Consider the following 20,684-nt stretch of genomic DNA (forward strand, 5'->3'; position numbering starts at 1 on the left):
AGTTGTGGATGGACACAATACCATTTATTTATTTATTTATTTACTTACTTATTTATTTAATGTGGTGCTGAGGATTGAACCCAGTGCCTCACACATGCTAGGCAAGGGTACTACCACTGAGCTACAACTGCAGTCTCATAGTGGAATGATTTGTTTTTGGATTTTGACAGAACAAAAATCAAATTGGCTATTTTCTTATCTTATTCCCTGATAATCTTTAGTAGAAAATCTTTCACTTTTCCTCCTTCTCTTGGGGAATTCTACACTGGATTAATTATTAGTGGTAAAAAAAAATTCAGTTCAATCACTGTATTTTGCAACACAGGTGGTAACAGAAAAAAAGTAGTTTAGAACAGGCTTCAAATAAAAACTACAAAAATCAAAATTAAGAATATAGGAATACTAATGACATAGAAGGATGTCTGCGATTTTACCTGATGACCAGAGAGCCCAAACTGCAATCTAGGTCTTATAATAATACAAAAGGTTGTTTTAGAATATTATATATAACAATTGATAAGTTAAGTGGACAGAGTGGGGGTCCAAATGAATTAATTTTGGCGGAGAAAAAACTTCACGGGGAAACTAGAAACTCAAAGGAAGATTTTTAATATTTAACTATTCATGTGATGAATCTTAAAACAAAAAGATATGCAGATTCCATACAGGTATTTGATAGCAGAGTTTCCTAATTCTTAAACAGAAAGTTATTACACAAGTTTTTTATTACAAGGAAGTCTTCAATTAATTATTCTTTAGAAATTACTTGGATAAGAAGATAAACTATATTTGTTAAACTGCCAGTAGAATACACAGTTTACTGACTTTTTCAATTAACTACAGAAAGGAAAAAGTGGAATGTTATTTGCATAAATAGAAATAAATGTTCAGTGGCATGGTTTTTAGCTAATATGAAACCTTAGAGGGCATGAATTGAAAAATTAAACATATTGTGAAGATCAATATGCTACTATAAGCACACTAGAAAAAAATCTGTAAAATTAGTAGAGTCAGACTTATGAGGAGAAAGAAGCTCAGAGGTCATCTGCTTCAAAAATCTTATTTTAAAAATTAGGAAATGAAGCTTATGAAAGTTCTGAGCCTTGCTTAAGCTGACATAGACAAAATAATTTGGTGATAACATTTGAGTCAAGATACGCTGAACTGAGTTCAATTTATCACCATTTCTTTTTTTCTCTTGAAAAGACAGAGTATTTTTCCTGAAATAATAATTTAAACAAGAATTCTGCCTTTATAGTGTAGAAGATTTCTTAAGACCCATGTGTTAGTCTTATTAAAGGTTGCTTAGGGTTTCTAAGTATTTATTTATAAAAATGATTTTATACATGCAAGTTATGAATTTAAAAATACCTAGATACAGAGGGTTTAGGACTTAAGTGTGGAAATGTGAACTCTCTCATTTTCTATACTCCATAATCACTTTTAAGAATATTTCATAAATGTTTAAAAATGAGCTTCAACTCATAATACTTATCTTCTTTTATCAACCCCATGCTTCCATAAGTTCTCTAACCTCATTTCCCTCCCCAGTCTTTCACAGCTAGGTTAGTAAAGGCAGTAAAGGCTAAATGAGATCTAAAAGACTCCAGTGAACAGTACTCATTTCTGTCAGGGCCCTACTTTTCAAACGTTTTAAATATCAAATGAAAACAATTGAAACAAAAATATTCTAAAATAAGATTCCTTATGTTCTTAAAGCTGTTTTCACTTTCCTCTAAGAAAGAGTAAGAAAAAGTTAGTGATTTTTAGAAATTTATTTAGTCAAGCTATATTTGAGAAATCATTTTCTTTCCTTTTTAATAAGTAAAATAAATTTTTACTTTATCCTCCATGTATACAAACTTTAGGTAAAATCAAAGTCTAAGCACATTTTAAAGACTTCTTAAGGAATATACTTATGTATGTATTCTATAATCCTCCATTTCGTTGATATTTTGATAAATATCTCCTTAAATGTAAAGCACTCACAGCATATTTCTATGAATGCTGTAGCCTGTTTTGAATTTAAAAAAGAAATTTAGTGTTGCTTTCTCTCTACCTGCTACTATAGAACTCCTTTAGTTTTGTTTCTTCAGTTATCTCACTCCATAAATAATGCTCCTTCTCTCTGTTTTCAGTATTTTCCATCTCTTTTCTTCTGTATGCTCAAAATATTTCATTGAAATTAAAAACCCTCCTTTCTTTCAGCTTATATTCTCTCCTCTAATCAATAGCTCTCTTCTTTTCATCATAGACACATATTACTAAGTAACATTATATTCTGTATAATAAGTAGTACTGTATTTATTTATTCTACTCAGTACAATTTGGCTTCTATCCCACCATAATACAAAAACTACTATGGATGGCTCATACTGCCAAATTTAGTGTATATTTTCTGTCTTCATTTTGAGTCGTGCCAGCACTTAGAATTGTTCTTTTTTGAAATGCATCCCTCTTCTGTTTTTTCATTCTAGCATGCCTCCTACTCTGGCTATTCAATAATTTTCATGGGCTTCCTCTCTAAGTTTTCTGCTATTCTTATTCTCTTTGGATGCCTAACAACCACCACATACATTTTCTAGGTAGCTCATCCTTTATGTAGTTCCTTTTCCTGTAGTCCCTTTTTCTACCTTCCATCCAATCACCCAAGGAGTCGTTCTAATTAATATCTGTGCTCTCATTCATTCCCTATACCCAGAGACTATGTCCTACAGTTTCTACCTCTTAAGTCTTTCTCTAATCTACTTATTCCTTTCTCTGCAAAAGCACTGATACTGTGTTAGTTCAGGCTTCATCATCCTCATGTTAATTATGCTGAAGCCTTCTAATCAGTATCTTTTTTCTGTCACAGTCTACTCCAGTTTACTCTCTGCCATGTTGCCAGATTGATCTTTCTAAAAGGTAGTTTTGTCATTTTCCACCTTTAGGCCTTGCAAAAGTTCCCTGCAGATTTGGGATAAAAGCCCACATGTCTTGGCAGAGCAGAGAAGGCCACCGATTTTCTGGATCTTTCCAGGTTTATCGCCTGCTACTACCCCTGCAGGCATTTTATGATCCAACCATATGGACCTGTTTGCAGTTCTCTAAATACACAATTTCATCCCGGGAAAACAGAACAAGGGGAATTCTAAGTGTGATATCAAATTAATCCTACAAACACTATTTTTCTACTACTTTCATGGTTAATATTTTCTCCTTTCTTAAGTTCCCACACCATATGATTGGTGCTATGTTACTTAAAAGGGAAAGAGAATACATTAGGACTTGTTGGTAAATAAGCTTTCAAAATTAACTATGAGATTCAATTTGCAGTACCAAAAACCCAAAACAACAATGGTGTAAATAGGATCTGTGACACTTAATTAAAATGGTTAACTATGAGATAATAATCAATGAAATATCAACTATGTGAAATCCAGATGTAACAAATTCTGCCATTTCTGAAAACAGTAGAAACACTAAAAATTAAAACTGAATTAAGACAAACCAATTTATCTTAGAGATCTACTATATTTGGTAGTTTTATCTAATGCAGAGAAAGACTATGAAAATATTATTTAAATAAATAAAGACTGGGAATAATACTGAGGAAAAAACAATTGTACATATTTTCAATTATGGTTTCTTTTATATAAAAACTCTCCAATCTATTCCGAGCTCTGATCATTTTACAAATTGCTGATGGATACATACATAAATGTACTTTTTACCTGGATACTCATGTCTGCTGTCATATTTAATAATAAGGGTTCCACCTTAAGATGGGTCTTAAACACATTCTCTAGGCCCCTTAATTTCAAAATCATTCCAAGATATTTCTTTTAAATAGTTAACATCCAAAGGATTAGCAATTATTACGTTATTGCCATAAGGACATGTTAAGCTTAATAAATAAATTTAGGGAAAAAAAACATCAGAATTTGTAGTAAACAAGTGAATTTCTACATGTTGTCATTTTTTGCAAGATCTAAAAAACTAAGTTTACTAAGGATCTAAATTTTTTTTTTTAAACTTTAGATGTTGATAGACCTTTATTTTATTCATTTATTCATATGTGGTGCTGAGAATCGAACTCAGTGCCTCACAAATGCCAGGCAAGCACTCTACCGCTGAGCCACAACCTCAGCCCAGGATCTAAAATTTTTAAAAAATCTATTAATGATTTATCTTTGAGACTAAGATGTTCTCTTGTTATCTGCCATCAGATATTTTTATTTTGATATTTCATGAAGTATACAGTCTCTTCTCAAGTTTTTTCTCTGAATCCTATGCCATGAAAAAAGAAAGAATAACTTAAATGGTGTCAATAGGATCTGTGATACTTAATTAAAAAACAATGGGTGAGTGTCATCCTTAACAAAGTTCTAAGACTGGTTTACTCATTAATACTTATGGAAAAGTACTCTTCAATAGATACTCTTCCTTTAGGAGTTTAAAAGATGTTTATATTTAATTTTTAAAATCTGATATTTTTGTTGTCAATAATAAACTATATGGTGTGGTCATGTCAACTGAATTATTAAGAGTTTAGATTTCTACAGATTCATAAATAAAATAATGTGGGGAAAAAACTAAGCTATGAAATTTAGAGATGAAAATTGCTCTTTGCTCTCAGAAACTATCTTATCTTTCCTGAAAATATTTTTATATATCAAAATAAAACATTGAGTAAGGTGAATAGCATTAGGGGGAAAAGTGAATTTGTCTAGGAAGACAAATGGAAACAAGTGAAAAGGGCCATTGTTTTTCATATTGCTTTCAACTATGCTTTTTAAAGCATAATTTCATATTGTTTTAGAAATCCTTCCTGGTTGGGGGTGGTTTCTGATATTTCCTTTTAAAAAGAGTAAAAGGGGGACATATGACAGAGTCTATTAGCTACAATAGTTTATTAAACTAATTTAGTGATTTGATCAATTCCTCAAATACCTATAAGCAACCCATTCTCCATATCTGAAAGTGAAAACGAAATTGTCATTAAGTACTTACATCCCAAATCGTAATGTTCCAGAAACATATGTTTGCCAGTGTGCACAATAGAACATGAACGTCCCAGCAAAACAACAAAAAAACATCCAATCAGGATTCGTCCCAAGTTGTACCGCAATACAAGTTCCAAGAACAACAAAAACTGCAGAAAGAAAAATCACAATGAAAACTGGACAAAATAAATAACGAACAATAACCAAGCTGGAAATGATTTTAGAAGAGACAAAACAAAGATATGCTGTGAATGTACTGTCTACTCTCAGTAATTGATGATAACAGGAAAAGTAGAATATAATCTTTTACATCCCCTTTTATCTCATAATTTCAGTTTCTTTTTTCACTAAATCACTTAGTGGAACCAAAGTTCTTGAAAGCAACTAAAATACTTTGGTATTTTTTGAATATTCTCTCAACTTAGTGGTACTACAATAAGCAGAAAAAAGTTCAAAGCAGTCCAAAAGAAATCAAATATGAATAAACAAACAACAACAACAAACCCCAAGGGATGTACTCGCTTCAGATTGATAACTGTCTTTTCTTATTTAGCAGATATCATAGGTGACATACATAGAAAAAAAAATATTCCTATAAGTTTAGAATTCAAACTATAATGCAAAAACGATTGTCATTTTCAATAAAAAACAGGATACTGGTATTCTGCAGTCACATGGTTAAATTGTAATAGCCTTTCAAGATATTCAGCTAGCTTTTATTCAGACAAAGTTTTTGTTTTTTGTTTTTTAAATTTTTCTTGACCTGACTCTTAGAAGTTATAAGAGCTTAGTTTCTTTTCCTTCTCTACTAAGAAAGTTGGTGTCAGGATAAACTGGTGATCCATCTTGACATGTATCTACATTTACAAACCTGAATTCAGGAGGTAAAGTCAACAAGGGCTTTTGTTTCCTTTTTAATGCCATGCCAAATGATAAGAGAACAACTATGGAACTAAATTAAATAAGGAGGAAAACTTCCTGTCAAGAAGACGGGGATACTAGGGGTATAGTTCAATAGCACAGAGCTTGCCTAGCATGCACCAGGTCCTGGGTTTGATCCCCAGCACTGCCAAAAAAAAAAAAAAAAAAAAAAAATCACAAAACAAAAAAATAAAAACAACAAAAAAATAGAAAACAAACCCAAGCAAACAAAATTTTTCCCTCTAAAAATCATACTAAAATATTACTTGAAAACACTGTAACACTAAAGACATATTGCCCAGTAATTCATATACAGTACTTTACTGTATTTTTCCTAGTCTTTTAAAAAAATTGTATATATTTAAGGTACACAATAGGCTGTTTTGGTATGCATGTATGTAGTGAAATGATTACTACTGTTAAACAAATTAACTTATTCATCACCTTTCATAGTTTCCTTTTTATTTCATGTAGGCATGCCTAAATCTACTTTTAGCAAAATTTCAATATACACTGTTATTAACTATAGTCTTCATATTGCACATTAGATCTCCAGCCTCATTCAACCTACTCTTTTTATCCAAGCCCCATCACATATTTATAATCCAAGACTAGGATTCGTTTGTTTGTTATTTCCAGAAGCCCAGAGTGCCAGGGACTCAAACCCGGGTCTCCAGCATGAGGGGCTGGCCCTCTACGAAATGTGCTATATGGCCTGCTGCTATAATCCAAGACTAGAAAGTAATTTATATGTCTAAGATTCATTTAATTATAAAGATCACAAATTACAAGTCTCCCACTACTGTGCTCTCATCTATAATTCATGAGATTTTTTTTATAATGACAATTATGCCCTAAAACTTCAAAAAGATGCCAAAAATCATACTTAAGGTTAAAAATAAATGACCTTAATTTCTAAATTTCCCATATTGCCAATAAAGAACAAATATGAATCAGGTACATAGTCTTGAAAAACCCTAAAATTTAATTAAAAATAACTTATTCTGATAACCAAATAAACTCTTTTTTTATCCTGAAACTATTTATCAAACTGTTTTTATCAGTTACTAATCATTAACATTAAAAAAGCAACCATACCTGTTGATAATGAATCACAACCATGATCAAAAAGTTCTCCCAAAGGAGAACTACTATTGGTTCTTCTTGCCTGTTTCCCATCTATAGCATCCAAAGACTGGTAAATGAAAAGGCCACATGCACAAGCAATATACGCCCACAGAGGTGCCTGTGAAATAAATAAGAGCAAGAGTATTCAGACAAATTAGTTACTATGTTTGGTTACCACCTTTTTACCAGCAGACATTATATTTTCATTCTCTAGAGAAAGTACTACTGTTTGAAGTTACAGAAGATAGAAGTGCCACATAATTAAGAACGTAATGAAATAATTAGGATTGTTAGGATTAAATTCCCTGCTTTTAGGTGTGCTTAAACAGATGCTAGTTAATTATATGGGATCCTCCATATCCCTGGGGTTCCACATTCATGGAATCAACCATATGAGGCTCTATAATATTCAGTATAAAAAACCGTTTGTACTATGTACTGACTTTTCATTATTCCTTAAACAATACAGTGTAACAACTATTTACATAGACTGGCATTGTATTAGGTATTATAAGTAATGTACAGATGACTTAAAGCATATAGGTAGATATGCATAGGTTATCTGTGAACACTACATTTTATATGAGGGATTTAAGTATCTGCAGATTTTGCTCTCTGCAGGGAGGTCATAGAACCAGTTCCCTGTGGATACCCAGGGACAGTCAACTGTACTTCTGAAACATTTTATAGAAATCCATGAGATTTCTTTCACTGGAGTCCTCCCAATATTTAGATTCTAAGAGTCAAAGAGTAAATTGTTGAATAATCTAGTACAGTTTTTCCCAAGTTGTATCTTTCAAGATATTTAATATTAACTCATGTGGGAAACACTGGGTTAAACAATGTTAAACAGATTTCCCTACTGCAGAACTTTTTCCAACTCCTAGTTGGAATACATACTGTGAATACGCAAAAGGGGAAACAATATAATGATATTTTGCACGTTTACTTGGGCAGGTAAATTATTTTTAAACATATTTCTTCAATGGTTCATGAACCAACACTAGGGAAATGATGGATCTATTGTAGAGTGCTCAGAACATTATTTTTCAAATATTTATAGTCAGATTTTCAAGGAATAGTTTCTCTTTTCTCAGAAATTGAACTGCTGGTATTGAATTTAAATATTATGCGTTTAAAAGAGGGCATCTATTTGTTTACGTTATCTAAGAATGTGGAAGAATGTTTTACAATACTTTTCACTATTTTCTCATGTTTAGGCCATGAAAAAATTTTTGTAATCATAGGTATCTTCTTAAATACTGGTTATCAGTTATACTGTGAGTATTAACACTTAGAGCTGCAAATAATATTTAGCATATTCTGTACTGCAAAGGGGTTTCTTTATGAAAGAGATCGGTTTAGATTATTAAAACGTAAGGCTATTAAAAGGTCCATAGTATGTACTTCCCTTAAGCTAGAGTTTCAAACCCTGAAAGCAATAATTATAGTTATACAACCACACTGTACTACAGGATCTGAAATGGGCAATTAATCCTAATTAATCCCTCTTCTGGACTTTAGGTCTACTGCTTCTTGCTCCTAAAGTAATCCTATAACTCCCCAGGGCTGTACAGTCCTATACATTAGCCATCAGTCATGTATAACTATTTTAGTTAAATTAAATGAAATTTAACATTCAGTTCTTAAGTTACACTAGACATATTTCAAATTCTCAATAGCCACATGAGGCTATGGCTGCCATACTGGACCAAAGATACACAGAACACTCCCACCGCCTCAAAACATTCTATTAGATAGCTGTTTTAAGGGACTGACTAGAAAGTTATGTCTAAGCACAGGATTTTAATGGGGCAAAAAAGGAACTGAACAGACACTTCACAGAAGAAGAAATACAATTGATCAACAAATATATGAAAAAATGTTCAACATCTCTAGCAATTAGAGAACTGTAAATCAGAACTACTTTAAGATTTCAACTCACTCTAGTCAGAATGGCAGTTATTAAGAATACAAGCAACAAAAAATGTTGGCGAGGATATGAGGGGAAAGGTACACTCATACACTGCTGGTAGGACTGCAAATTGGTGCAACCATTATAGAAAGTGGTATGGAGATTCCTCAGAAAACTTGGGATGGAACCCCATTTGATTCAGCTATCCCACTCCTCGGTTTATACCCAAAGGACTTAAAATCAGCATACTATAGTGATGCAGCCACAACAGTGTTTGTAGTATCTCAACTCACAATAGCTAGACTATGGAACCAAACTAGGTGCCTTTCAACAGATGAATGGATAAAGAAAATGTGGTGTGTGCATATATATATATATATATATATATATATATATATATACACACACACACACACACACACACACACACAAGGGAATATTACTCAGCTTTAAAGAATGAAATTATGGCATTTGCAGGTAAATGGATGGAGCTGGAGAATATCATGCTAAACAAGATAAACCAATCCCCAAAAAACCAAAGTCCAAATGTTTTCTCTGATACGCAGATGCTAATTCACAATGGGGGTGGCTAGAAAAGAACAGAGGTACTTTGGATTAGGCAGAGGGGAGTGAAGGGAGGGGAGTGGTTCTGGAGTTAGAAAGAATAGTAGAATAAATTGGACATTATTACCCTGTGTACATATATGATTACAGAACCAGTGTGATGCTACATCATGTACAACCACAAGATTGAGGAGTTATACTCCATCTATGTATGATGTGTCAAAATGCATTCTACTGTCATATATAACTAATTAGAATAAAAAGAAATTTTAAAAAAATGTTACTAGGGGACACAAATAACTTCAACTGTGTGAATACACAATCCTAGAAGACAATAATACCCATACATATAAAAAAGAATAAAACTTTCTCATTTTTGGATTTTCTTTTCTTAACTAAAAATCCATAGTATACTAATCTAATACTTATATGCTTCTTGGTCTATATGGTCTCAGTCAAAAACCTGGGAAAGATACTGAATGAACAAAAGAACACATCTGAGCCAGGATATCATTAACCCTGACAGGAAGATATGGAATAAACGCAATTTACAAAATCTTGCAGATATTCTTATGTGAGTCAATTCAGGTGAAAAATTAGAAACATGGTTTTACCAAACTTTTGAAATTGTTTAAGGATTTATACACTTACAAAAATATACATATGTTGGTAGGAGATTTTTTTTTTTCTTCCTGAAAGGAAACACCAAACAATTGTCAAACATTGTTATGTTTAGAAGAACTGGTGGAAAGGAAGGAAATGCAAGTAAAAAGAGAAGATTATGTTTTTGTTTATATCTTTCTGTATTTGAATTATGCTATGTAATTTTCTCCTCCCCTTTTTAAAGTCAGTAGAAATTAACCATGCAGTGAGATTATGGGCAATGTGGCATTTTTATTTTCTTTTCATTTTTCTATTAAAAAAAAATCTAGTAAGTTTTATTTTTTAATTTTTTAATTTTATTTTTTTGGTACTGGGGGGGGTGCACTTTGCTACGAGCTACATCCCAGTTCTTTTTCTCTTATTTTGAGATAGGGTCTCACTAAGTTTCCAAGTTAGCCTTGCAATCCTCCTGAGTCACTGGGATTACAGGTGCACCAACATGCATCATTTAACAATTATTTTTTAATGAGTTAAATCAAAAGCATTAAACTTAGCCATATAAAAACAAAAACAAATCAGCATTTAAGTAAAAATTCTTATAATTATATTCTAAAAGTTCTATTTAAATTCAAAAAACTCTTACTGAAAATAACATAGCTTAGTTCTGGTTTTCATGTGCATAAAACAGATAACGCTACATTCTTTGTCTTATGTGGCAAGGGAAACTCAAGCATATTAACATACATCAAGCTATAAGACAAAAATCCAAAACCAAACATACTAAAACCAAAACTACTAGCTGAAGTTTAAATACTTAGTAACAAAAAGATCAAGGAGATATTGATAGTCTACATTTCTACTGCAGGAATCTGCAAATGTAGGAATTTGTTAGTAGGAACTAACTCATTTTCTTTTCTTATCTACTAGGAAGGTAAAACCATTAAATGTGACCTTTTCTACCAAAAAGACAGATATCTTTAACAAAAAATCAATACACACACAAAAAAAAATATGGGGAATTCCTAGTACATGTAGACATAAATCTTCTTGATCATTTACTGTTAAAAGGTCTAAAAGAACTACAGCCATAATGAAGTTTTATAAATTTATAAAACCTTTTGACTTCAAAATGCTTATAAGCAAAAATATAAAAAATTAAATAAGAACTTGCATGAATACGTGGCTTCATATGTTATATATTATTAGAGGAAATCAGGAATGGAAGGGAGATTGTGAGAAAGAACAGGTTATATACTTGAATTCTTTTTTAAATTAAACAAAAACAGTCTACCATTTATTAAGCATTATAGGCTAAGCACCCTAGAATACATGATCTTTCTTAATTCTTTATAATATTACAAACTAAGATCTAGAAAGATAAAGCATGACTTAAATTATTTACACACTTACTGAAGATCACGGAGATGATAAAGAACTGTTACAGAACACAGACATGGCCTATTTTAATGCATTCTGATTTGAGCATAACAAGTATTTCTAGCATGCATCTATAAATGCATCCAGGTATGTCCTTTGTAGGACATTACCATCCCTTGTAGAGTATTGAACAGTATGTTGATTCTTCCTAGAAAAATTCTGAAAAGTTTGCTGGGATCAGTTCCATTCTGGAACTCTCTCCAAAGTTTAATTTTAGGCTTACGCTAATAATTCCAAATAATTTAAGAACAGTGGACAAAGAAAAGCATCATAGGGGAACATGGAACCTGGTAGGTTCTAGGGTATTCAATAAATGACAATTACTGGTTGACTGATCTACCTTTGATCCTCATCCTAGATCTAACTTATGACTATTTGGAGGGCTTTAGTTGGAATCAATACCACTACCTATTGTTCTACTATAAGGATTTGTAAAATTTGGACCAAATTCTTTCAGAAGTAGTCATCAGGTACTCAGTAAGCTCCAGATGAACAGCTCAAAGAACATGCAATGAAGGATCCTAGGACAGGTTTAAATGATTATATTGGGTTTTGTATTTTAAGTGTCCTAAATGAGGTACAGGAAAATACTTAAGAAAATGAAGGAAAATCAGAAATATATTCATATAATCTGTATGAACTATATTTGAATAGTAAGAGAATTAAAATAAAGGTATTCAAAGTGGGAGAAAATAAGCATCTGGAAAACAAAAATCACATGCTTTATGGGTAACCGTGACCTTTAATAGTCATTCACTTTAAGAGATAAAGGAACTTTATCTTAGTAACTTAAACTCAAAGGGCAAAACATCTGAATTATCTACTTTAAAAAATTACTTCAAGCCTAAAACAAGATAAGGAATGTTGTGGTCATTATGATTTCATGAAGTTTAGAGTCACTTTTACATGTTTTGTTCTTGAGTAACCTCAGACTGATCAGGCAGAACAGATGTAGATTCTGATTCTTTTCCATCTACCTACCTTAGTTTTCTTCTTGATAAGAAAACTAAAAAAAGAAATCTAAACACCAATATACCCATTTGGATGAAGAGTTTTAGTTTTGTTTTCAAGTAAAGGGTATAGAGAATAACAGACTAAGAGCAGAAGAGAGATGTGGATTTGAGAAGGTTTAAGTACAGTCTGGAAAAATACCAGACTTTCTTTCTTAATGGCAGTCAGAGCAGGACATGAAAAAGAAAATATATCTGAAGTCTATCAGCCACGTTTATAGGAAGAGAAAAGGGACATTCAAATATTCTCTCTGAAATGGACAGAAAAATGTTTTTGATAGTACTGGTTTACAGTCATGACATTTCAAATACCAGACTTTTCTCTTTGATCATTTTAAACTTTACTAAGATTTTTATTCAGACATTTGAAAAAAAATAGCATAAAACTCTTTTATAAAGAGATGAAATTTTACAAGTTAATTTCTTGCTAACCTTAATTAACCTACTAGTATCAGAGTATACCCCTTGCTTCTGGTTTCTAATAAGCATTAGTGTATGTAATAGGTTGTACTTATGAGCTTTATTACAGTATGTGTGACAAGATATTTTTAAATAATTTATAAATGGCTGTATGATTATCTTATCTTCATTTAAAATGATCAAGAAATCCCTATTACAATGTTTCTGATATAAGAAATGTTATTTACTGGTAAGAAATTCCTCTTACCTGCTCTGTAGCTGTAGGGCAGTAGAAGACTAATAAAATAGTTGTACAGATGTTTATTGATAGTCCAATGATGGTGATGAGATTTGGTGCAATCCAGGATGGAACTCTTCCAACTAGCCATTCCCAATACCCTTGCATTAAGGGTTCAAGCAGGGACCGTCCAGCACTCTGATATCTGTGTTCTTCTAGCCGCTTTAGTTGGTGTCTTGACAATGGTGGTGTAGGTAACTGAAACAATTTATTTAATACACATCCTGTAGTACTCATATGCCCAAAGCCCATGGGGGACTCTGGGTGAGAATCTACACATCGTTTTCTTGCAGGCCGATGTCCACTCATGGATCTTGGTTTTCTTTTATCTGGAAATAACAATTAACCTTGTCTTGTAGTTTTTTGTGGCTGGTGTTTACCTGGGGGAGGGAAAAAAAAAGATTTATCTGTTAGCCACTATTTATATTAGTATCAGTAAATTAAACAAACAAACAATCTACTAATAGAATAATATCAAAGAGAAATCAGAAAACCAGTGGCCCAATTTTGGTTATAGTTCTTATTTAAGGTTTATATTCTCACTTTTAAGTGAATATTATTAAGGGGTTTTTAATCATCAGTTTCATGTTACTTTACAGCTCATCTAACTTTGCAGCTCACAATCTTTTTTTCCATCTCACATACTTTTTTTCTACCTCAGTAGTGTAACAGAACAAATGCTAGAAATAATCTCTTCATATTAAATATAGAAACTGAGATTCCAAGGCTAGCAAATTAGTAGAGGAATGACTTGATTAAAATGGATCTTAAATTAAATTTTTATTTAATGATATTAGCTAAGATTTAATATTGAGAACTTACATTATACCTACATCCAAGCACTTTTAATATGCTAACTAGTTTAACCTTTATATATAACAACTTTAGAAGATAGGGACTATTAATCACCCTTATTTCTACAGAAAAAGAAACTAAGGCAGTGAAACTGACTGACTTGTCCCTATCACAGATTATAAGTGGTGTTCAAAAGAATACAGGGTTTCTGTTTAAGCTAAATCAAAAGACAAACTTATTATTGGTGAAAAGGGATACAGATGATATTCTAAATGGACTACACAGTAAGAAAAAAATTAACTCTAAGAAGACAATACCATATATTTGATCAACAGAATGACCTGATGAAATGAGGAAGTAGTAGGAAAACCAGATAAGCAGATAATCATATCTACTTGATATGATTGTTGATAAAAGACTGAATTTAAGCCCTGAAGACCTTGCTCTTGATTTAGAAAAGATTCATAATAATATACTTACTACAAGTAATTAAACAGCATAAGCATATAATTATATCTTCAAGTTTAACAGTACATATATATATATATCTACACACATACACACACACATATATATGTGTATATATATATATATATATATATTCATCAGAATGGAGAAGGCAGTGAGAACAACTAAAAATTAGCACAAAGCTGGGCATAGTGGTTCACCCTGTGATCCCAGTGGCTCTAGAGGCTGATGTTGGGAGAATTGAGTTCAAAGCCAGGTTCAGCAACTTAGTGAGGTCCTATACAACTTAGTGGGACCCTGACTCAAAATAAAACAAAATGGGTTGGGGATGTGGCTCAGTGGTTAAGTGCCCCTGGGTTCAATCCCTAGTACCAAAAGAAAAGAAAAGAAAAAAAAGAATATTAGCAGATGACCTCAATGATTTTAAGTGGTAAGCGCCTAGAGTAACTGGGTAAGAATGGAAATATGAAAAAGATAGTCAAGTTTACAGGTAATTTCTATTTGGAAGGAAAAATCAGTAGAAAGTATTTATGGATTAGCTATGAGAGGTGAAGCAGAGGAAAAAAGGAATCAACAGCTAGAGATCAGTAGTACTGCTCTTAAAAGGGAAAATTAGAAAGGAAAATCAGTTTGTTATGTTTTTACTTTTGGGGTGGGAGATAACAGAGAAACTGAGGTGAAGGGTAGTGGGTAGGGCTGGAAGATACAACATGTAACAATTATTTTTAGGAATCCCCCCACCTCATGGAACTAAAGGCTTCTCACATGCTTGACAAGTGCTATATTATTGAGCTAAACCCTCAGCCCAATAAATATTTTTTTTGAAGCCTCTTACTATTTTGCCTAAGTTGGCCTTAAACTCTGGGGCTTGAATGATCCTCCTGCCTCAATCTCCCAAGTAGCTGGGACTACAGGCATGCACTCCCACGCTCAGCTGATACCTGCAACTTTAAAGTAGAGATATTTCAGACAAAATCAAAAGACTAGGGCTGCGGAGATAGCTCAGTTGGTAGAGTGCTTGCCTTGCAAGTACAAGGTCCTGAGTTCAATCCCCAGCACCGCAAAAGAAAGAAAAAAAAAAAAAAAATCAAAACACTAGAGTTTGAGTAAGAGATGAAAATTTCATCATTACTTAGAAGCTAAAGTCTAGTAAAGACTAGAAAATAGAAAAGGTCTCAAAGGGATTAATTCTGGAGAGAAAAGCAAAAGAATAAAGAAAAGTGTGGGAAATCCATAGTTAGTGAGTAGGAGGAGAAACAGAAACCCTAAAAGATTTAAAAAACCAAGAATAATCTTCATACAACAAAAAGGGTAGTGACACTGGACCAAGAGAGCTATATTTTGATCTTTTGGTCAAAAATTATCTAGAAAGCAATATGTAATTCCCAGAAGTGATGCAGTATGGGAATGTAGAATGTGATACAGAATCTAGAACATTTCAATAGATCTGTTAATCTAGTATCAAAACATGCAGTTGATAGTTTCTTTTTCTTCTTCTCCCATTCCCCCATGACAAGATCTGGTTTATTCTGCCTTAACAGGGTGGTCTTGAGAGTGGTAGGATCCACCTTGTACTGGGTTAAGGGATGAAATGAGGGCTAGCGAAGGCCAGTGATTGGAGAAGTTGGGAGATGATGGCAGTACAGGCCAGAGGGACAACAAGACATGGCTGAGCTGGACATGTAGATACAAAAATGCTGGTGTCACATATGAATCAGGCCATTTTCCCCATATCCTCATAAATATCCAATTTCAAAATTTTAACATTGTTAATGACCTAAGGTGGCATCCAACATTTCTGTCAATCACGTATCTTAGCATTTGGCTCAGAAAACAATCATTGTAGTCAAGCTAACTTCCTTAAATACATTTTCAAAAATCTCAAAAAAAATTATCAGTGCTTCAATTCCACCAAGATGCTCCAAAGTAAAAATATTTAAATTCAAATCAAAAGGACAAATCAAACTAACTTCTCAAATAAGAATTCTTCCTCACAGCTGTATCACCAAGCTATTGATTAAAACTACCTTTAAGTGGTGTCTGTATAATGTTAAACAAATGGTAATGAGATTGCTTGAGAGCAAATAGACCAATAATCACCAAAACAGCTTTATAGTAGCCATATTTTCTAATCAAATTGAATGATGCATTTTCATATTTGGTAAGTATAATCAGCTCTGACAGAATTTCACTTGAAAGAGGAATAAAAAGTTGAGTCAACCCCATCTGAATTTTATTGTTGCAGTGTTCCATTCTTCTATTATTAAAGTTCACACATCTTGAAGATGCTAGCTTGCTTTTGGCACGAAACAAGTTACAAGCAATTGATCCTAATGGTTTTAAGTTTGAGCATTTGGCAGGACTAGTTGACAAACTGATACTTTCCTTTTGAGTTTCCCCTCCATGACCTAGATTTCTTTTAACCTTTTACTTTTCTTTTAGAAAAATCGACATTTTGACAAACCTCTGCAGATCCAATCATTATATAATTTAAACTTGAAAGAGACAATGAGTTTTTGAAGGTGTTCCTTGCCAACATTTCAATTTGGCAACACTGTCCTTGTGAAGGTATTAGCAATAACACTGCAAACATAAATTCAGATACATGTAGCCCTTGACATACAGATGGCCACTTTACTTTCAACACATGTAAATAGCTACAGAGGTTACGGACACTACCACAGGTCTAACTCCATTCTTTCTCCAATCATATCTGAGGCAGGGACTATTGCCATGAAAAGCATCTCAGAAAAAACAGGTGCTTCTGAACTTTAGCAAAATGAAAAACAAGCATGTCAAGGGAGCAGATACAAAAGGAAGACACTACATGGACAACAAAGTAAAAAGGGTGAGAAAGGAACTGTGGAAAGGAGGTACAAATATAACAAAACTTATTTTAACCACTTGAGAATTTTTTTATGGAGTCAGGCCTGTACCCAGAAGGATAGAAGAAAATGTCCTTCCTCACTATAGGTGCAAGGAACTAAAACAATAAAAAAGTAAAAAAAAATAAATAAATTATTGCTAGCTAGTCTAGAAAAAAATTATCCACTAGTCAAACCACTTTTTATGAGAAAATGTATTCCAAGTTCTAAATTCATTGAGCCAATGCCTGAATCCAGTGAATAATACAGATATGGTCCCAGCTCCGTTTTCCAGTGGGGAAATAACTGAAAACTTGTAAACAAGCAATAACATTGCAAGGTGTAATGGGTTCTACGATTGACAAAGTCCTGAGCCAGAAAATAGTTGGAGTACATATTTTACATAGAGTGACTAAAGTCTCTGAGGAAGTAACTTTTATACCAAACACAGAGGAAAAGAAGAAATGTTTTAAGAGCAGGAGGAAGAATAGTTCAAGAAAATGGAATGGGCCCTGAGGCAGAAAAGAGCTTATTTTGTTCAAGTACCTGAGGAATCACAATAGCTAGGCAGAAGTAAACCAGATGGAAGAATGGACAAATGGAGTTTGAAGAGTCAGACAATGCAGAGGTTTACAGACTATGGTAAAGAGCTGAGATTTTATTCTGACTTCATGGAAAACCATCAATGAGTTTACAAAGAAACCTACAATTTTGGATGCATCCTAATTGTTAGCTGAGGATAGTTTTCATAAATCATAAAAGTGAATATTTTAAAGTGTAAAAAACTTCCCACTGTCTCTAAGGCTACAAAGCCCTGCACTCTTGGTAGCACTTAATGCACTTTGAACATTTTCTATTTGTTGTCTTTTTAAAATTTTTCTGGTCTTTCCCTCACCACACACACACTGCTTAGTAATTTCCATGAGTGCAGAGACTATGTCTGTTTTGTCAACATTCTTTTCCCTCTATCCTGTACCATACTTAGCACTAAATAGTTTGTGAGTACATACTGAACAACGAACAAATATGATACGTCTAGTATTTAATGAGCACTTAGTTGTTCTAGATACTGGGGAAATAGAAAGATTGAAATATACTATTTCATCCTCTCAAGAAGCTCAAAAGGTGGGAGGTGTAGTCCTATAAATGGATAAATTATAACATTATGCCAACTAATTGTTTTGGGAGTCCAAAGGAGAAGACATTGTTTGACAAAGCATTTTCTTTGTACATGCATGAATATTTATGTTAAAGTCCAACAAAAGTACAAGATTATAATCAGAGATATTTAATGAATACATTTACTAAAATTACACACAATTGTGGGTCTTAAAAAGTCTATCATGTGAAACAATTGTACTTATAGGGGTTGAGGTTAATGGCAACTGCCTACCATATTTCTGCTGTGACTGTAGTGTGGGGTACATGACAAGTATCACATTAAAAAAAAAAGACAAAAGATAAAAACCAAAAAATTTCAACAGCTGAGCAGAGCACAAAGTAAACTTACACAATATCCAACCTGTTGTGCGAAATTCCAGAATTTTCATTCCTCCCCCCACAGCTAAGGGTGCCAAGTTTTGATCTGCACTGATTCAGCATTATGTTTACAATCCTTTCACAGGGAATTGGGTAATACATAACTCCTTCCCACCTTTATGGCACTGCTAGAAAGAAAATACTAATGGCTGGTACTACTAGGAAAAGAGGCAAATATAAAGAATAAGAAAAGAAAGGAGAAAAGAATAAAGTAAAAGAAAACTAATAGGATGAAAGGATTAAATTCAGCATTACTTAACAAATGATACAGCCAAGTTTACAGAAACAAAAGCCTTTTCAGCAGACTTGGAAGCAAAAATACTACATGTAAAACGACTTGGATCTAGTGTTTTGCTTAAGTGGAATCTTGCATTCCTTAAGAAAGGAAATAACTTTCCGGAGCAGGGGGCCAAAGTCTGGCATTTTATAGAATATTTTTCTATTCTCTCAAAAGGATAGCACAACATGACTCTCAAAAAGAATAGTGCCAGCACCTTTAGCCAGCTTAAAGAACAAATATGCAGCCTAGAAAATAAATTGCTATGCAATAAAATGTAACTGTCCTTAACATGAGCGGCAGAGAAGAGTTGTAATGACAAGTTGTACAATAAGCTTTTAATTTCTCAGTACAGTACAAATATGCAGAAAAATCCTTTCAGAACTTCAATCCCTGGAATTTTATGCAAAAGCCAACTGTTCTAAATCGGTAATACTATAAACACCCTTATCACAATCTAAGTTGTTTTTTGAGCCAGTTAATCCAATACCAAAGTATTCGAACACATTCCTACTAGTTCGACAGTAGGAACTAAATATTCTGACTACATTCAGATAAAACATTAATATTGTTAAAAAGCAACTATGAATTTGTCTACTATAAGAAATTCGCCTAACTAAAAGATTTCAAGCAAAATCATACATCCGACATCAACGATGCAAAACGGCAAAAAAAAAAAAAAATTGACACAAAAATGCCATCAGAGTTCAAGAACACAAACAAGGCTAACCGTAAAGACCTCATTCATCTTAGCATTCCTGGGAACACTGGCAAACACCAGCAATCCTTCAGTCCGTTCTCCTTCCAAGAATATTGCTGAAATTAAACCCTAGCTGGCAATCTCAGAGCTCGTCAATACGGGCTGAAATTTCTAGAAAAGTTGCTGACCAAGAAGCGAGGCCCAGCCACGAAACACCACCGCATTCCAAGGTGAAGGCAAGCCCGGCACAGGATGCCACACGGTTTGTGGACTCGGCAGCACCGGGGCAGGAGGGTGTGGACCTGCCAGGCAAGGTCGGTTCTGCGCGGGCAGCGCCCCAGCCCTCGACCTGCTCAGGGTTGGCCAGGCGGTTCTCGTTCCCACAACCATCAGCTTCCACACAGCTCCCGGGCTCCCACCCCCGCGCTCCGCCACCTCAGTCTCCTGAGCCCCCGAAGGGGCAAGCAGTCGCCCCTCGTCCTCCCCACAAACCCGCGCGCGAGGCCACCCTGCTCGAGGAAGAAGACGGCGTTTGCCTCAGCGAGTCCATCCGCAGCTACACCGTAATGCCCACCCCTAAGCAACCAGTCCTCTCTTCACTCTTCCTGGGAGAAACGCCTCCCACTAAGTCCTCCACTTCCCAGCCGGTTCCCCAAGACCCATCCCCGCAGTCTTACCCCGACCTCAACAAGCACACCCCTAGAAATAACAACTCCGACTCCTGCCGACTGGATGACTGATCGGCGGCAGTACTTTCACGACACTTTCGCGATTGCCGTAA

At 33.9% G+C, this 20,684-nt stretch overlaps 1 protein-coding gene across 5 annotated transcripts in view; it reads right to left on the bottom strand.

Moving 5' to 3' along the window:
* Positions 1 to 20,681, bottom strand: part of Cept1 (choline/ethanolamine phosphotransferase 1) — a 37,264-nt gene extending 16,583 nt beyond the window's left edge. For 2 of the 5 annotated variants that reach the window (XM_047520769.1, XM_047520778.1), the window contains exons 1-4: positions 20,581 to 20,681; positions 13,231 to 13,640; positions 7,005 to 7,152; positions 4,993 to 5,134 (exon numbers count right to left, since the gene is read on the bottom strand). In XM_047520769.1, coding sequence (XP_047376725.1) covers positions 4,993 to 5,134; positions 7,005 to 7,152; positions 13,231 to 13,569 — 629 coding nt within the window. In that variant the 5' untranslated portion in view covers positions 13,570 to 13,640; positions 20,581 to 20,681. Of the gene's footprint in view, positions 1 to 4,992; positions 5,135 to 7,004; positions 7,153 to 13,230; positions 13,641 to 18,897; positions 19,039 to 20,091; positions 20,351 to 20,580 lie in introns of those variants that run through there. The other 3 variants (XM_047520787.1, XM_047520805.1, XM_047520796.1) reach the window with 3 other exon arrangements.
* Between the last annotated feature and the right edge of the window lie 3 nt (positions 20,682 to 20,684).

Source organism: Sciurus carolinensis, chromosome 1 (genome assembly GCF_902686445.1).
Source record: "Sciurus carolinensis chromosome 1, mSciCar1.2, whole genome shotgun sequence".
Taxonomy (NCBI): Eukaryota; Metazoa; Chordata; class Mammalia; order Rodentia; family Sciuridae; genus Sciurus; species Sciurus carolinensis.